Source organism: Phycodurus eques, chromosome 2, assembly GCF_024500275.1.
Source record: "Phycodurus eques isolate BA_2022a chromosome 2, UOR_Pequ_1.1, whole genome shotgun sequence".
Lineage (NCBI taxonomy): Eukaryota > Metazoa > Chordata > Actinopteri > Syngnathiformes > Syngnathidae > Phycodurus > Phycodurus eques.
Window position 1 is genome coordinate 36,573,438 of NC_084526.1, and position 18,039 is coordinate 36,591,476.

Genomic DNA, 18,039 nt, shown 5'->3' on the forward strand with positions numbered 1-18,039 from the left:
GCATGCCTCTTGTTTGGCCTTTGCCACATTTGCCCTATGTCGGATCTCAATGTATTCCTTTCGCCTCTCCTCGGTCCTCTCAGTGTCCCACTTCTTCTTAGCTAACCTTTTTCCTTTTATGGTTTCTGTACTGTGAGGTTCCACCACCAAGTCTCCTTCTCTCCTTTCCTGCCAGAGGATACACCAAGTACTCTCTTGCCTGCCTCTCTGATCACCTTGGCTGCAGTGGTCCAGTCTTCTGGAAGCTCCTCCTGTCCACCGAGAGCCTGTCTCACCTCTTCCCGAAAAGCTGCACAACACTCGTCCTGTCTCAGTTTCCACCACATGGTTCTCTGCTCTGCCTTTGTCTTTCTAATCTTCCTCTCCACCACCAGAGTCATCTTACACACCACCATCCTATGCTGTCTAGCCACACTCTCCCCTACCTCTACCTTACAGTCAGTAACCTGCTTCAGTGTACATCGTCTGCACAAGATGTAATCCACCTGCGTGCTTCCACCTCCGCTCTTGTCGGTCACCCTATGTTCCTGCCTCTTCTGGAAAAAAGTGTTCACTACAGCCATTTGCATCCTCTTTGCAAAGTCTGCCACCATCTGTCCCTCCAAATTCCTTTCCTGGATGCCGTAATTACCCATCACTTCTTCATCACCCCTATTTCCTTCACCAACATGTCCATTACAATCTGCACCAATCACGACTCTCTCTCTCTGTGGGATGCTCAGAACTACTTCGTCTAGCTCCTTCCAGAATTTCTCTTTCACCTCTAGGTCACATCCTACCTGTGGGGCATAGCCACTAATCACATTATACATCAATTTCAAGTTTCAGCCTCATCACCTGATATGATACTCTTTTCACCTCCAAGACATTCTTAGCCAACTCTTCTTTTAAAATAACCCCGACTCCATTTCTCTTCTCATCTCCACCATGGTAAAACAATTTAAACCCTGCCCCTAAACTTCTAGCCTTACTGCCTTTCCACCTGGTCTCCTGGACACACAATATATCAACCTTTCTAGTAATCATCATGTCAACCAACTCCCGAGATTTTCCTGTCAAAGTCCCCACATTCAGTTCTAGGCTCTGTGCTTTCCTCTTCTCTTTCTGCCGAAGAACCTGCTTTCCACCTCTTCTTGTTCGACTTCGACCCACAGTAGCTGAATTGCCAACGGCGCTGTGTACCTGCAGAGCGCCGGTGGCGGACGTTGTTAACCCGGGCCACGACCAATCCGGTGTGGAATTCTTTGGATGAACGCTCATATTTGTTTGGCAAAGTTTTAAGTTGGATGCCCTTCCTGATGCAACCCTCTGCATTTATCCAGGTTTGGGACTGGCTTACAGTTTGCACTGGCTTGTGGCCCCCATAGGGCTGAATTTGGCCCCCATAGGGTTGCATTTGCTAACTTACTGTAATTACTTTATTTTTAATTAAATGACTTCACCCATACCGAAACTTTAGAGCATGATTCGACAGAACGGTGGCATGTTTACGTCCAACCGTTCGTGCCACCGCTAGCTTGCTAGGCTACATAACATTTTATTGCCTGCTTTTGAGCCATATCGTATTAAAAGTATGTGAACATACCTCAATCAAGCCTTAAACGAATGTCCTTTCCTGTCCTAAGCACCGGTGACCACTAACACACGTTTTCCCCCATTTTGTCCTTCTAATACAGTCGGTGCGATCCACTCGTGTTGTCGTCGCCACGGTAACGAGTGTATCCGGTCGCATTTGAGTTGACAAGATAAAGCCCAATGATCGTAAAAAATGCATGGGAATCGGAATTACAGTAGTCTGACATAGTGCAATCGTGAAAGAGCAAATTTGTCTTGTAGTCTGATCCGGGCATGACGTGTTGCCTGTCTCCGACGTGTTGTCTGTCCAACACCGCCAACATTTTTATATATTTTTTAAAATAACTTCATTGGCCGTCAGATATTTACCGTACTAGTCAAAAGACACGCGACAAGGCTAAAAATAAACTAGCTTTTGGATTAAAATATACTGTGCATGTGGCGACGCGGAGTAAATGTCTTTTGCGGAGCCAAATTGATCGGATCAGCAAATTATGACATTAAACAACCAACCATTCGCACTCACATCCACACTTACGGCAAATTTAGAATCTTCAGTTAACCCACCATGCATGTTTTTGGAATGTAGGAGGAAACCGGAGTACCCGGAGAAAACCCACGCAGGCATGGGGAGAACATGCAAACTCCACACAGGCGAGACCGGATTTGAACCCAGGTTTTCAGAACTGTGAGGCAGATGTGCAAGTCGGCCACAATGCCGCCAGCAAATATTATTTCACTCTTAATTAAAAATGTGTCATGTGCAGAGGTAAGTAAAATATATTTTTACTTCTTTACTCATTCACTTCTTTGATCTGAACTAATGTATGTCCGTAAGCACCAAAGGACTCAGCTATTACCACAAACACTCAGGCTGGCTAATTAATCGGGTTTTTGGGTCAGGCTGATAATTTTACTGTTTTTTTAACTGGAAAAAGAAAAAGATTTGTTTTCGCCTTCGCGGCTGCTGTGCTTCAATGGCCGCAAACAGAGGGGCTCTTTTTTTTTTTTTAAAGAGCATCAGCCACAGCTTTGGGACCCTACCCTGTTCAAGGCTCAGGTTGAAGATGCGCTGCAGAGGGTCTCCCAGTTGCAGTGCGTAGGCCTTCAGCAGTCACATGGATACTCCATCTGGAACTGCCATTCGGGTTCAATACTTTTTCCCTGTGTCGTTTCACATGTTTACACACAACTTAATTTCTGATCTTATTTGTTCAACTTACTTTGCATGTATGGATTACTTGGTTTGTTCCCAACATCTGGTGAAATGTTTTTAGGTTTTACTTATTTTAGCCGCTGTAAGTACTGGTAGTAGTTAGGTTGTCACGGGTGCGCTGGAGCCTATCCCAGCTGACTCTGGGCGAGACACCCAGAACTGGTCACCAGTCAATCGAAGGGTACACATAAATAAACAACCATTCTCACTCACATTCACACCTACGGGCAATTTAGAGTCTGGAATTAACCGACCATGCATGTTTTTGGGATGTGGGAGGAAACCAGAATACCTGGAAAAAAAACACGCAGGCGCAGGGAGAACATGCAAACTCCACACAGGCGAGGCCGGGTTTGAACCCGGGTCACCAGAACTGTGAGGCAGATATGCTAACCAGTCGCCCATCGTGCCGCCAGCAGTGAATTATATAAACAAAATATACAACTAGATTCTTCTACTCAATAATCTGAGTCCTCTTGATGTCTTTATGAATTGTCTTTTTTGAAAGCATTTTATGTCTGGATCAGACAACAAGACAAATTTGGTCTTTCCCGATTGCACTATGTCAGACTACTGCCATCAAATCTTGCAGTTATTCATTCAGACAGTGGCAACACTACACAACATTTATTCCAATAGCACCGCAACCCATCTTTTACGATCACTGGGCCTTCGCTTGTCGAATCAAACACTGTTGGAGAGGTGGTCAACGCGACCGGATACACTCGTTACCAGGGTGACGACAACAACAATGCACTGCGGCAATGTATTGTTTCTGTGTGAGTAGAAAATGAGAAAAAACGTTTGTGGAACAAAATGAGGAAAAATACAATGCACAGTATTTTTTTTCGAGCATCGTCATCATGAGGTACGTGTGCGCAATAGTCACATCTCAGGGTCTGCTGCAATGTTGGGGTTATGGAATATACAGTAAATCAACTGTATTCAATATATAGTATTACATACATATAATAATATTAAAAGTGCCGAGCAGAGGGACCTGTTTGGACATGCTAATACAAAGAATGTACGCCTGGTTTATTTCCTATTTCTCTCTTGAGAATGGAACTGACTGACTGTGTGTGAATTTCACACCGTTTTACATGCACAAAGACTGACAGAAGTGTCCTGTAATTACTGTGCCCGCACCGCGGAGGATGAGGACAAAACAGGACAAAAAACAAAAACAAAACAGTCTGTACATCAAACCCGAAATACGCGAATTTCACCTCTCCTCTGTATATTTTCTAGCCTACATCCTTGCCAAAGGACAATTGCAACCAGACCCTGCCAAAATCCAAGCAATCATTGACTGGCCCATTCCCACCACCAGGAAAGAACTACGATTCCTCGGAGTCGCCAACTTCTACCGCAATTACAGCAAGGTCCCAATTCCCCTCACCAGCCTTACATCCACCAGCTCCCCCTTTCAGTGGACATAAGCAGCATCCCAAGCTTTCAGCCAACTCAAAACCCTTTTCAACAGTGCTCCCATCCTACGCCACCCCTACCTCTCCCTCCAGTTTGTGGTGGAGGTTGATACCTCAGATATTGGGGCAGGGGCCGTCCTATCGCAGCAGGACCCCACGTCCCAGAAACCTCAACCCTGTGCCTTTTTCTCCCGTTGCCTGTCCCCTGCCGAGAGGAATTACGACGTTGGCAACCATGAGCTGCTGGCCATAATTTGGGCATTGGAGGAATGGTGGCACTGGCTGGAGGGGACTGAAGTACCGTTTATCATCTGGACTGATCACAAGAACCTTGCTTGCCTACATTCCGCCAAACCCCTTAACCCTCAATTAACTCGCTGGGCCCTCTTGCTGAGCCAATTTAATTTCAGCCTTTCCTTCCGACCTGGATCCCGCAATAGCAAACCTGACGCCCTATCCCGCATATACTCACCCCCCTCCAGCCCTGTAGAACATGAAACCATCCTCCCTTCCTTCTGCTTCGTTGGTGCAGCCACGTGGAAAATAGAACGAATAGTCAAACGCGCTCAAAAGACTCACCCTGACCCCAAAACCGGAGCTCCGAACTGTCTATTCGTGCCCAATTCCGCACGCTCTTACGTCTTTCAGTGGGCCCACAACTCCAAGCACACGTGTCATCACAGCATCACCCGCACTATCCCATTCATCCAGCAACATTTCTGGTGGCCCAGCCTGGTCAAAGACAACCAGGAATTCATCCAAACCTGCACCGTCTGCGCCCAAGGGAAGGCTTCACACCTGCCTCCAGCTGGTCTGCTCGGCCCCTTACCCAACACAAGCCGCCCTTGGTCCCACATCGTTTTGGATTTTATCACCCGCCTGTCCCCTTCTGAAGGTAACACTATCATTTTCACTGTTGATTTTCTAAATATGTCCATTATATACCCCTTCCCAAGCTACCCTCTGCTATTGAAACTGCTCAGCTCCTTGTTCATCATGTCTTCAAACTGCATGGTATCCCCATTGACACTGTCTCGGACGGAGGTCCCCAGTTCTCCTTCCTGGTTTGGAAGGAATTCTCTAAAGCGGTGGGCGCAGCTGCCAGCTTGTCTTCCGTGTACCATCCACAGACCAACGGCCAGACAGAGTGGGGGAATCAATCCCTGGAATCAGCCCTTCGCTGCATTGTCGCACGCAACCCCACCTCCTGGAGCTCATTCCTTCCATGGATCGAATACGCCCACAACTCCCTTAACCAGCTCAACCACCGGTATGTCTCAGTTCATGGCCTGTTACGGTTTCGAACCTCCATTATTTAAGGAACAGGAGCATGCGGTGAAGATTCCCGCAGTGAGGGATCATCTGAAAAGTGTCCAGTCCGTGTGGAAGGATGTCAGGGCGGCCGGTCCGATCTGCGGAGAGGAATAAATGGCTCGCGGACCTTTGTCGTTCCCCTGCACCCGAGTACAAGGTGGGTCAAACCGTTTGGCTTTCCTCCTGTGACCTTCCACTCCCAACGGAATTCTGCAAACTCACTCCGCACTGTATCGGGCTGTTTCCCATCACTAAAATAATCAATCCCACGTCCGTTCAACTTCAACTCCCGCAGTCTCTGAAAATTCATCCGACCATCCACGTATCATTGCTCATGCCTGTCTCCACCTGCACTCTGAGCCTTCCGGTCGTACTCGGATGCTCAATTAGGTTTAAGTCAGGGCTCTGGGTCAAGAACAGTCACGGAGTTGTTTTGAAGCCCATCTTTTGTTATTTTAGCTGTGTGCTTAGGGTCATTGTCTTGTTGGAAGGTGAACCTTCAGCCCAGTCTGGGGTCCTGAACACTATGGAGAAGGTTTTCGTCCAGGATATCCCTGTACTTGGCCGCATTCATCTTTCCTTCGATTGCAACCAGTCGTCCTGTCCCTGCAGCTGAAAAACACCCCCACAACATAATGCTGCCACTACCATGCTTCACTGTTGGGATTGTATTGGACAGGTGATGAGCAGTTCCTGGTTTTCGCCGCACATACCAGTTACACAATTAAGGCCAAAAAGTTCTATCTTGGTTTAATCAGACCAGAGAATCTTATTTCTCACCAACTTGGGGTGCTTCAGGTGTTTTTTTTTAGCATACTCCATGTGGGGTTTCATGTGTCTGTCACGTAGGAGAGAGGCTTCCGTCGGGCCACTCTGCCATAAAGCCCCGATTGGTGGGGGGCTGCAGTTATGGTTGACTTTCTAGAACTTTCTCCCATCACCCGACTGCATCTCTGGAGCTCAGCCACAGTGATCTTTAGGTTCTTCTTTACCTCTCCCACCAAGGCTCTTCTCCCCCGATTGCTCAGTTTGGCCGGATGGCCAGCTCTAGGAAGGGTTTTGGTAGTCCCAAACGTCTTCCATTTAAGGATTATGGTGGCCACTCTGCTTCTAGGGACCTTAAGTGCAGCAGAACTTTTTTTGTAACCTTGGCCATGGTGAATTGACATATCGGGGATCCATTGATGACGTCCTTTGGTTGTGGCCATGAATGAGCTTAGCTCAAAGTGAGCTCTCTTTGATATTCTGTCTTTCTATGTGAAATACACCTACTGTTAAAATTAGGCTTTACACGATCAGGATATTTGGGGCCGATCACAGAGTTTAAAAAAACAATCACCGATTCGATCACAAGATGGAGCAATGTGTCTTTTTAAATGACTTGTTCATTTACTGCATACACTTGTGTACTGTATACTGAGTATCTTCAAAAGTATTCTCTATTCAGGTCATGTATTCTAATCAGTCAGGTCAAACCAACATTACAATATGACAGAAATAATGGGTGCTAACTTACTGTAATTAAATTACTTTATTGGAATGAAATTCCTTCAAACACACCGAAACTGTAGAGAATGATTCGACAGAATGCTGGCATGTTTACATACAAACTGTTAGTGCTACGACTAGCTTGCTAGGCTACATAACGTTTTTTTGTCTGCTTGCGAGCCGTATCGTATTAAAAGTACGTGAACATACCTCAAGCAATCCTTGAATGAAAGTCCTCTCCCGAGCACCGGTCACCACCAACACACGTTTCCCCCCATTTTGTTCTTATAATCACACGGCGATATCTTGTTGAGGTCCCCATGATAACGAGTGTATCCGGTCACGTTTTGAGTTGACAAGATAAAGCCCAGTGATCGTAAAAGACAGGATGCGGTGGTATCGGAATACAAGACTTTATTGCAGTTGTCTGAAATCGTGAAAAACCAAATTTGTCTTGCAGTCTGATCCACGTATTACGTGTTGTCTGTCTCAGACGTGTTGTCTGTCCCACACCCCAGTTTTTTATTTGTTGTCAGATATTTACAGTACCACGTCGAAACACACGCGACAAGGCTAAAAATAAACTAGCTTTTGGATTCAAATATACTGTACTCGATGAAGTAAATGTCTTTTGCGGAGCCGATCAATGACATCGGCGAATTATGACATTAAAGCTGATCAGCCAATCAGCATAAAATGCTAATTATCGGCCGATACCGATCAAGCCGATCAGATCGGTGAAAAGTCTGATAAAAATTATAGAACGTTCATGTCTTTGTCAGTGGGTAAACTTTAAAAAAAAAAAAAAAATCAGTGAGGGATCAAATAATTATTTTCTCTTCTTTACACATGTTGTTACCCTTCAGCTAAAGAGAAAGAATGCACGCTGGTCAATAAAATAACCTGAAACTGACAAAATAATGACAAATGAAAAAATAATTCAAAAAAATAACTACAATCAAAATCCGGTCTTTCTTTTTGTTGTTCAGCAGAATTTTTTTCATATAAAAAATACTTAATGACACTGGACTAGACAACAATTATGGTATCCTTATGTTAATCTTTTTTTTTAATTTAAGAAAAAACAAACTTTTAAGGCAATCAACTACTTGGAAATTATTACTGTACCGACAGGTATGTTGACCCACTCATCCTTAACTGCTCCAACTGTCTCAGCTTTGAAGGGTGCTGTCCTGAGACTACATGACTGGCTTTAGATCAGGGCTCATAGATGGCCACAATATATGTTTTATTCTTAGCCTCATTTATAATGTGTTTTAGGTAATTATTCTGTTGGACAACTCATGATCTGTGGCTTATACCAATCTTTCTGACACTGGGCAGCACATTTCGCAATAGAATTCCTTCGTTGCCATATTCCATCTGTGCTGGATGCACCAAAGAAGCCCCTGAACATAACCGAGCTTCCTCCATGCTTCACAGTAGGTACAATGCTCTTTTCTTTGTGTGGTTGTTTTTTTTTTATGTGAAAAAAAAGCTGATGTGATTTAACAGAAAAGTCCACTTTTGTCTGTTCAAATGACATTCTTCTAGAAGCTTGGCTTTGTTGTTAATAAACATGAATTTTGGCACATTCCTGTTACGGTTTTAGGTTATTTAATTATTTCTTTAACGGAAGGTTATGACCAACATTTCTGCACAATTCTCCTGTGTACAATGGATATAAGCCTACAAGAACAAGTGAACCTTATTTGGGGTTAATCACACTTTAAAAGGTGGCAGGTGTGTGGTGTCTCTAATTTAACATGAGGTTGAATGTGATTGGTTGATTCTAAGCATAGCCACATCCCCAGTTATGATAGGGTGTGCACACTTGTGTATTGTTTATTTTTACTTTCCCTCTCAAAAAGATTACTTTTTTAAAATTGAGCTATACAGGTTAAAAGTCACATTCATTTTGAAAAATGTTTTGCACAATATTGAAATCACATTGGCCGGTACGGTGGACGGATCGTTAGCACATCTGCCTCACAGTTCTGGGAACCTGGGTTCAAATCCGGCCTCACCTGTGTGGAGTTTCCATGTTCTCGCCATGTCAACATAGGTTTTCTCCAGATAGTCCAGATTCCTCCCACATCCCAAAAAACATGCTTGGTAGGTTAATTGGAGACTATAAATTTGGTTATGTGCGCCCCTGTAATTGGCTGGCGACCAGTCCAGGGTGTAAAAATAAACTAGCTCTCACCCAGAGTCAGCTATGATAGGCTCCAGCAAGCCCGTACTCTGGGTCTATAAATGGGACTCCTTTGTTGAGCTTGAGTCTTTTTAGTTAAGAAAATGTGGTTAGCAATCAATCAATTCCAGAATGTATGATGGGTAAATAAAACTGTGTACCTACAAAAAAAAAAAAAAACTCCCTATGAAAATTAACTACATGTAAAGATGAATTTATAGTAGGGATGCACAATTATGGCCAAAATATTAATCTCGATTATTTTGTTCAATGTAATCACGATTATCATTCATGATTATTCTTTATGTAAGGGTAAAATCTTTATTTTTATTGCACTAGTTTTCAACAAACAATACGTAACAATTTTCATTGCAAGATGAATTTATAAATAAGAATAAATGATAGATAATTAAAAAACAATTTTACCCCCAAACATTCTACTTTACCAAGGGCGAATTGAATAAATATGCTATTACAAAGTGCAATCACGAATTGCAACCGAGTGGAAGCAAATTGAGTTGCGTAAAAAACAATAACAGTAGGCTGTAAGCACCGACTTTTCATTTGAAAATCCCTGTCAATATAGTGAATTGTCAAGGAAGGGTATGTCTCCGTTGGTCTGCTTGATTGTGCACAGCCACAATCTGCAAAGAAGTCGACATTTGTGATTTCCCTCTCTATTTACTGCCGGGGTTTTTTCATGGTGGTCAGGCCAGCCGAAAAGTTGAAGTCAAGGCAACCGCTACAACAACTGTTAATAGGGCCTTTCCATGACAAGCCACCTCTCCGCCAATATGCCGAGAGGGCCAACTGCAAAAGAAAAGCTTCATATTTTACTACATTGGACATCAATCCCATTTAAGCTTTCCTTTTGAAGTTGGCCACGGAGCATGGTGCTGGCCCTTAATGAACCCTTTATCATAAATTCCCCCCCTGATGGCTGGCTGACTAGGTTGCGGGCACTGCACATTTTAAATGTAAAAGAATCGCAGACAATCTGGCTCATTTAATCGTGGCAGCCGAAATCGCGATCAGGATTACAATTCGATTAATTGTGCCCTATTTTATTGGAACAATCAAGGCAGAGGAGACAGTCACTGCGCTAGGGTTGGGCAACGAGAATCAAGAACCGACTGGAACCGGGACTAACATTACGGTTCTCCCGGAATCGTTCAAATTAAAAAAAAAAAAATTAAAAATTTCAGCTCCCAGTTTCAATGCCTAGTCCCGCGACCCTGAAGAAGCGGCAAAAACCACAGAAGAAGAACGCGCAGAAGATGTGCTTGTTCCCAACGGCGGCGAACAAAGTTTGTCAATGTTAAAATTAATGACCAGTCACCTCAGTGCAACACTTGGAATAGGATTATATGGTGCAAGGGATGCTTTCACAATGTGTAGCGTCTGACGCGCTCCGAGATATGCAAATAGTGCAGTGTGACAAGACTACTACAGTGAGCGCACGAGTAATGTATAATTGGCCCGATAGAAATGTGACAACAAACTCAAGACAAAAAAAAAATGGCAGCATGTTGCAATGGAATTGTAAGTTAACTGTTTAAGAAGCTAATGGGTGTTGGAATCTCTGCTAGTTTTAGTTTGCATTGTTCGGTAGCGCCGACCTGAGGGAAGGAGCTAGAAGACCTGGTGACCAGGATGTTGAGGGTCCACGAGGATTTTGCATGCTGTTGTCTTAGTTCTGGTAGAGTGCAAGTCCTCAAGGGTGGGTAGGGGGGTACCTACAATCTTTCCAGAAGTTTTGATTGTCTGTTGCAGTTTGTCCTTTTTTGTAGCAGCATCAAAGCAGACTTCGATGGAAGAACACACAACTGACTCAATGACAGCTCCTGTGGCAGGCCGTGCTTCCTCAGAAGCAGCAGGAACTACATCCTCTGCTGGGCCTTTTTGAGGATGGAGTTGATGTTGAACTCCCACTTCAGGTCCTGAGAGACTGTAATTTCCAGGAACTTGAAGGTCTTGACGGTTGACACAAGGCAGTTGGACAGTGTGAGGGGCAGCTGTGGTGAAGGATGCCTCCTGAAGTCCACAATCATCTCAACAGTCTTGAGCGTGTTCAGCTCCAGGTTGTGTCGGCCGCACCACAGCTTCAGCCGCTCCACTTCCTGTCGATACGCAGACTCGTCACAGTCTTTGATGAGAACGATGACTGTGGTGTCATCTGCAAACTTCATGAGTTTGACAGCCGGGTGCGTTGAGGTGCAGTAGTTTGTGTAGAGAGAGAAGAGCAGCGTAGAGAGGACACAAACTTGGGGGGCCCCTGGTGCTGGTGGTGCGTGTATATGAAGTGGTGTCCCCCAGCCTGACCTGCTGTGTTCTTCCCGTCAGGAAGCTGTAAATCCACTGGCAGATGGCGGGCGAGACGCTGAGCTGGAGAAGCTTGGAGGAGAGTAGTTCGGGGATGATGGTGTTGAATGGAGAGCTGAAGTCCACAAACAGGATCCTCGCGTAGGTCCCCGCGCCGTCGAAGTGTTTTAGGATAAATTGCAGTCCCATGTTAACTGCATTATCTGCGGACCTGTTTGCTCGGTAGGCAAACTGCAGGGGGTCCAGCAGGGTAACCTGTGACGCTCTTGAGGTGGTCCAGCAGGAGGCGTTCAAAGGACTTCATGACCACAGATGTCAAGGCGACAGGCTTCTAGTCATTCAGACCAGAGATTTCAGGTTTCTTGGGGACTGGGATGATGGTGGAGCGTTTGAAACAGGATGGTATTTCACACAGTTTCAGAGATCTATTGAAGATCTGTGTGAAGACTGGAGCGAGCTGGTCTGCGCAGACTTTGAGGCAGGACAGGGACACATGGTCTGGGCCTGCCGCTTTGTTAATCTTTTGTTTTTGTTTAAGTCAATGCAGAAGTCAGAGGTGTGATGGTGGTCGGTGGTGCAGCTGGGTGTGTGTGGGGTTTGAAAGTGACCCTTTCAAATCTGCAGCAGAAGGTGTTCAAGACGTCGGCTAGTCTACTACTGTTCTCAGCTTGGGGACGATCGTCGCTTGTAATTGGTTAGCGATTGTAATGCATGCCATACTGATTTAGAGTCATTACCGCTAGACTGTTTTTCTAACTTTACTGCATAGTTACTCTTTGCAATGTTAATTTCTTTAGTCAGCTGGTTTCTAGTGCGATTATAGAGGGCCCTGTCCCCACTTTAATATGCGTCCTCTTTAGCCTGACAAAGTTGCTTAAGTTTGGCAGTGAAACACTGTTGGTGATTATTTTTCCACAACCACACAGGTTTTACTTTTCACTGTCCACAGTGTTATCTAGTGGCATCCATTTGATAGCAACGAATGGTTTTATTACAGGACTATAATGTAATCACAGCTGTTTGTAACAGTTATGTCCAAATTCAGATTTCTCACCTCATTCTCTCTCCAAATGACACTAGCAGAGCTTTACAGAGTTACACTTCAGCCATGGTAATGTAACAACATGGCAGCCCCCCATCACCATTTATAGAACAGAAATATTACATTCAATGAGTGTCATTGTTTGAATAAATTATAAAGACAGACATCTGTGGTAAAGCAGCAATTCTGAGTGTAACCACACAACATTTTCACAGCGTATCAAATGAGTGAGGTGTACAGCATGTACTGTGCAGCAAAACAAAATCTATCAGACTGTTTGAATAACATCTGATTGGCAAACTGTCTTGGGACAGTTGGCAAATGGGCGGGCAGCGGAGGAGTTTAGAGGTGCTAAAGTTCAGGCAGGAGCGACGCAGCACCCTGTGTCGTGCCAACAGCATTACAGCGGCACAATTCCTGACTAACTCACTGACCTGTGGCCCCCACCTGTCTTGACCATGCATTATATATAGGGGGGCGGCACTTCTTCTCATGTGCTTTGCCACAACAAGTCTTTTGACTCATGTCCATCTGTGCTAATCATACATACATTTAAGAAAGCAAAGATAAAATCACCCTGTCTGTCTCTCAAAAAAGAAAAAGAAAAAAGATACAGAACACACATTCTAATAACTACATGCCATCATCAGTCACAGTAGAAGATACAAAACGGGATGTATCCACAGTTCTGCAAATGTATGGATGGTCAGTTTTATGTTTATTATTGTGGTTATAGTTTGCAGTGATGCACTGCATCCTACTGAGAATCATTTCATTACAGTGGAACCTGGCAGGTCAAACTGTAGCCACCATAAAACATTTATTAACTACCGGCGAGGTTAACATTTTAGTATTCTTAACTGTTATACAAATGTAAAGTTAATCACCGTAACAGTAAAACTATAAATACACTCCCACACATGTAATAAGAAGGTAACAATGACTACAGTGAAAAACGTTACAATAAAACACTGTTAAAATGAGTTGGCATTTAACTACCTAGCATCTAGCAGCTAGTGTTAGAAGGCAACTACATTGCCCAGACTTCACTATTTCTTCACCGTTTGCATCTCCACTGTAACCACAACAATAAACATCCAGCCATCTGTTTTCTACACCGCTTGCTCTAATTAGGGTTGTGGGTGAGCTGGAGCCTCTCCCAGCTGATTTTGGGTGGAATGTGGGGGATCACAGGGCACATTTCAACAAATATTCCCTCTCACATTCACAACTACCGGGAATTTAGAGTCCTGTGAGTCCAGAGAAAACCCACACAAGAACAGGGAGAACTCCATACAGGAACTGTGAGACAGACGTGCTCACAACTACCCCATCGAGCTGCCCACTCATAACAATATTTCAATTAAGATGTGTTAATTGTGTCATTCATAAAAACTACACTTTAATTTCCTGTTTCTAATTAAGATGCCAGTATTCGTTTTTTATGCTGAGTAAAGGTAACCTTTAATAGGTATTGCTTTTCCACAAAACTGTCAATGCATTCAGTCACAAAAAAGGACTTTCTTACACCATATGCTTGACTTTACTTCAGTCTTACATACTGACTTTTAAAAACAAAAAAAAATGCAGTATGAATTTTAAACTGCAACTTTTTTTATTTATATGAAATGATCATGAATAGGAGAATAAAGTCCGCTAAAATACTAACAGGCGCATTAAAAACTAAAATAAAAACCAGGAATGCAAAATAACAGCTAATCTTGGTTACATTAGATGCAATTTCTGGTCAATGGGTCTTGAATTCAAATATCACACATATTACACAGGTCTTTACCAGGGTTGCCACGAATACTTGAATGTTTCGAGTACTTCGAATACAAAAAAATGGTTGAGGAATTTTCTCTGCCTCGTGGATCTGCTTATTTAACTTATTCGCTCTCCGTTTGATTTGAGTTTGATACTGCATCTGTAATTATGTCTGTACGCCTTTAAGGGGGCGCGTAAAGGTGAGTAGTGTGACGTAAGCGTAAGGAAATGTCAGTCGTGATGGGGACGGCAATTCTTTTGAGTGTACTGAATCAGTTGAATCAGTTCATTAAAAAGATTCGTTCATAAGATTCCTTCCCCGAATCGTTCAGTTCTTTTTCAGAAAATCATTCAAGTGCTTCCTCATTCAGTTAATGATCCATCCCTGAGGTTCACGTTCACTCAACATGTTCACAAGGACAATGCGTTCAACAAGGACGATGCGTTGTTGTCATGTATTTTAAACCAGGAAGGCGGGTGATTATATAGATTTTTTTAAAACGGCTAAATTATCACCCACCTATCTCTCTCAAGCTCTCGAACACCCGGCTTCGGTTGTGAGTCGTGAATATGCGTGCAGCAAACTCAGCTACCATGCTTCCGCATCCCCAGATGTCCAGTAAGGCTCTCGCCAGACGCCGTGACTTTTCTGGATTCCACCACTGTGGACAGCATCGCTGACACCAGCCCCGGCCACCCGGGCTTTCTGCTCACTCACCTTACTGTTATTGTCATCTGATTAGTGGAAAGCATCTTTGAGTGTCTTGAGAAGCGCAATATAAGTTTCATGTATTATTATTATTAAATATAAAGCTTTAATAATCGCATTAGAGACACAGAGGGAATGATATGTGTACGTATATACATTTATTATTCATTTACATTTATTTTAAATGTGTGTGCATTGTTTTGATGTGCTTGACTGACTCAAAAATTAGCCGTTAGCTTGAAGCTGCTATTGAAAGCTATCCTCGCGAGGACGTCAGGACTTGCGGTTAAAATCACTCATGAGTACGTTCACTACGTAGTACGTCGTTCCTTGCGCAAATGAATCACTCATCGTATTAGTACATCTCTCGTTAGCGGATCACAAACGAAGAAGTTCAACGAACGAATCACTCGTGTCTGACGGATCACGAATGATAAGTTCACTGAACAAATCACTCTCCAGTTCTTCAGTACACCGGTTCACTGAAAGAATCACTAAGTTCACTTAAGTCATTCCCACGCCACGCTGCCTGACGCTGGCTGCTCATTGGTCATTCGCCGAAGTGAGTGACAATGCTGGCAAATCGCAAATCACATGGCAGGGCGTTTAGTGAAGTCCTGCCCCCGCCTGCACGGTGGCTGCTCATTGGTCATTCGCCGAAGATTCAGAAGTGAGGAACAACGCTTCAACAGATCCGTTTCCGCTCTCAGCCGACTCGCTCGCCTCACGGCGGCGGGAAAAGCTAAAAGAACGAATCATTTCATAAACTGATTCGGTTCAGTTCGTTCACTAAAAAGATTCGTTCTTCTGAACGAAACGTTTGCGAACGACACAACACTAGTCTGGGAAGACGCTGTTGGCATGAGTTGTGGCCGACAGCACCTCGTAAGTTTTTATGTTCTTGTGTTGCCGCGAGTTCAATAAAGTAACTGAAAATGCATTGGCAACTCCCTTTCTACTTGACCACTTCCGAGGGCATTACTATACTATTGGTATATACAGTAGCTGCCCGTTAATGGCAGGAAAGAGTTAATTGTCAAGCTGAGAGACAATATATTGTTTCACGTTAACGCACACTTCAGTTCTATATTATAGCCAGTGTACTATGGCCAGTGTACTAGCATCATATCTGCGAGTGGCTACATTTTTAGTCAAGTACTGTGGGTGGAAAAAGAAAAAATAATTTAAAAAAAAGGATTGAGTGGCAAAGGTTGTGAAAAAAAAAATATTTTGATAATATTTGTGTTTCCGATCGAGGTGTCTTCAGTTAGTCTGGTCTAAGATAATAAACGCATAGCCACGAAACCTACTGTATTATTGTGTCACATCCTAAAATGCTAGCTGCTCAACTGAAGTTGCACAACAGCCTCCTTATGCCTTTTTTAATGAAAAATAAGAAGAGAGAATGCTAAGTTTAAACTGAAATTGATTTGTTTTCTTGCCTCACTGAAAACATTCCTAGACAAGAAAATAGTTTGCTGCTCAATGTGAATTTAAGAAATAAAACAGTTGATTTTAAAAAGAAAAACAATCGGTCATTAATTTTTAAGTTATATGGCTTATTTTTCTTCTGTATTCATAATTGGTCTTAAACCAAGATAAAAATATATAAATATAATTTATCCGAATGCTCGATTATTTGATAACATTTTTAGTAAGATACTCACAGCCCAAGTCTTCACACTTTACGAGATCAAACAAGCTACACAATTCACAACCTTAACCATTATTATTTGACTGGAAACTAATTTGAAATATCATGTACCATCAGAAGTAACAACAAAGCAGAAAAATAAACTTACTTGACCTGGTTGGATGTCCAAGTAGTGAAGCACCTCTTTGAGCATGACAGGCACATGAGGAGGCTTTTCAGTTGAAACAGTATACAGTTGTTCCGATTTACACAAAGAACCAGGACCAGACAAGGCACAAAGGCCAGCTGTCTTTAAATGCAAATTTAAATTCCATAATTTCTGCACTGTCCGCACGGCAAAACTTGTTCTCTGAAACAGTCGGCAAGAGGGAGTAGAAATATGGAAAACCATCATCCTTAATTTGACCTGTGGAGAAGAGCAAGGATGAGTAAAGGATTATGCGATATATAATTTATAGCAAGACATTATATGATTTGTTTTTGTTTGTTTTTTGACTGAAAAAGATCCGAACCATGAGTACCATTATAATAAAAGTAACAAGTGCAGTGCAGACTGATATGTTGCAAATTTACATGACAGGTGGACAAGGTTAAACCATTTTACTTTAATGTTTCTGTATTTGAAAAAAAATTATATCCTAGAGAGCACCACATATTTAACTAAAGATTGATCCCTGCCAGGGGCACATACAGTACACTGTATCTGCAGGGTGAGAAGTGAGTGCCAGACCAGGCAGATGCAGGAAACCTGAGTTGGTGTGACAGATTGTGGACACAATCATTTACTAATAACAATGGCCAATAGACATTAAAAATTATATTTCCCACGCTGAAGTGGCACAATACACAACTGCAATAAAAAAAAAAGTGTTTTCCTGCGCCAGTTAATCAATCATGTTGGCCTTTTACATGAAACAAAACTGCCTAAAGGAGGCGCCTGAGTGAGTCACATGGTTCTAAAAAAAACAATGGAATTGAGGTGTTTCCTGGAAACAAGATGAATTGAAAATCTGTGTGTGAGTGATGTAGGATTCCAATTAAACCGCAGGTGTAGAGCAGCTGCCAGGAATGATGAACAGAAAATTGGTCAACGGCTCCAAATTAAGAGCTGCACGATACTGGGGAGAAAAATGACTTTGCAATTGTTTTTTTTTTTTTAAACCTCCGAGATATATATATATATATATATATATATATATATATATAAAATGCGATGTGAAATAGTGCCGTGAAAAAATATTGGCCCCCTTGTCAAATGTTTAGTTTCCTCACTTCGTTGAAGAATCTGCTAAAATCACCTGGATGACTCCAAGATGGTGAGAAATAAG

At 43.0% G+C, this 18,039-nt stretch overlaps 1 protein-coding gene across 1 annotated transcript in view; it reads right to left on the reverse strand.

The window, feature by feature from the left end:
• Positions 1–17,112, reverse strand: part of mettl15 (methyltransferase 15, mitochondrial 12S rRNA N4-cytidine) — a 126,899-nt gene extending 109,787 nt beyond the window's left edge. The window contains exon 1 of the mRNA XM_061703103.1: positions 16,860–17,112. Within this exon, the coding sequence (XP_061559087.1) occupies positions 16,860–17,105 (246 nt within the window). The 5' untranslated portion in view covers positions 17,106–17,112. The remainder of the gene's footprint in view (positions 1–16,859) is intronic.
• Positions 17,113–18,039: the final 927 nt, after the last annotated feature.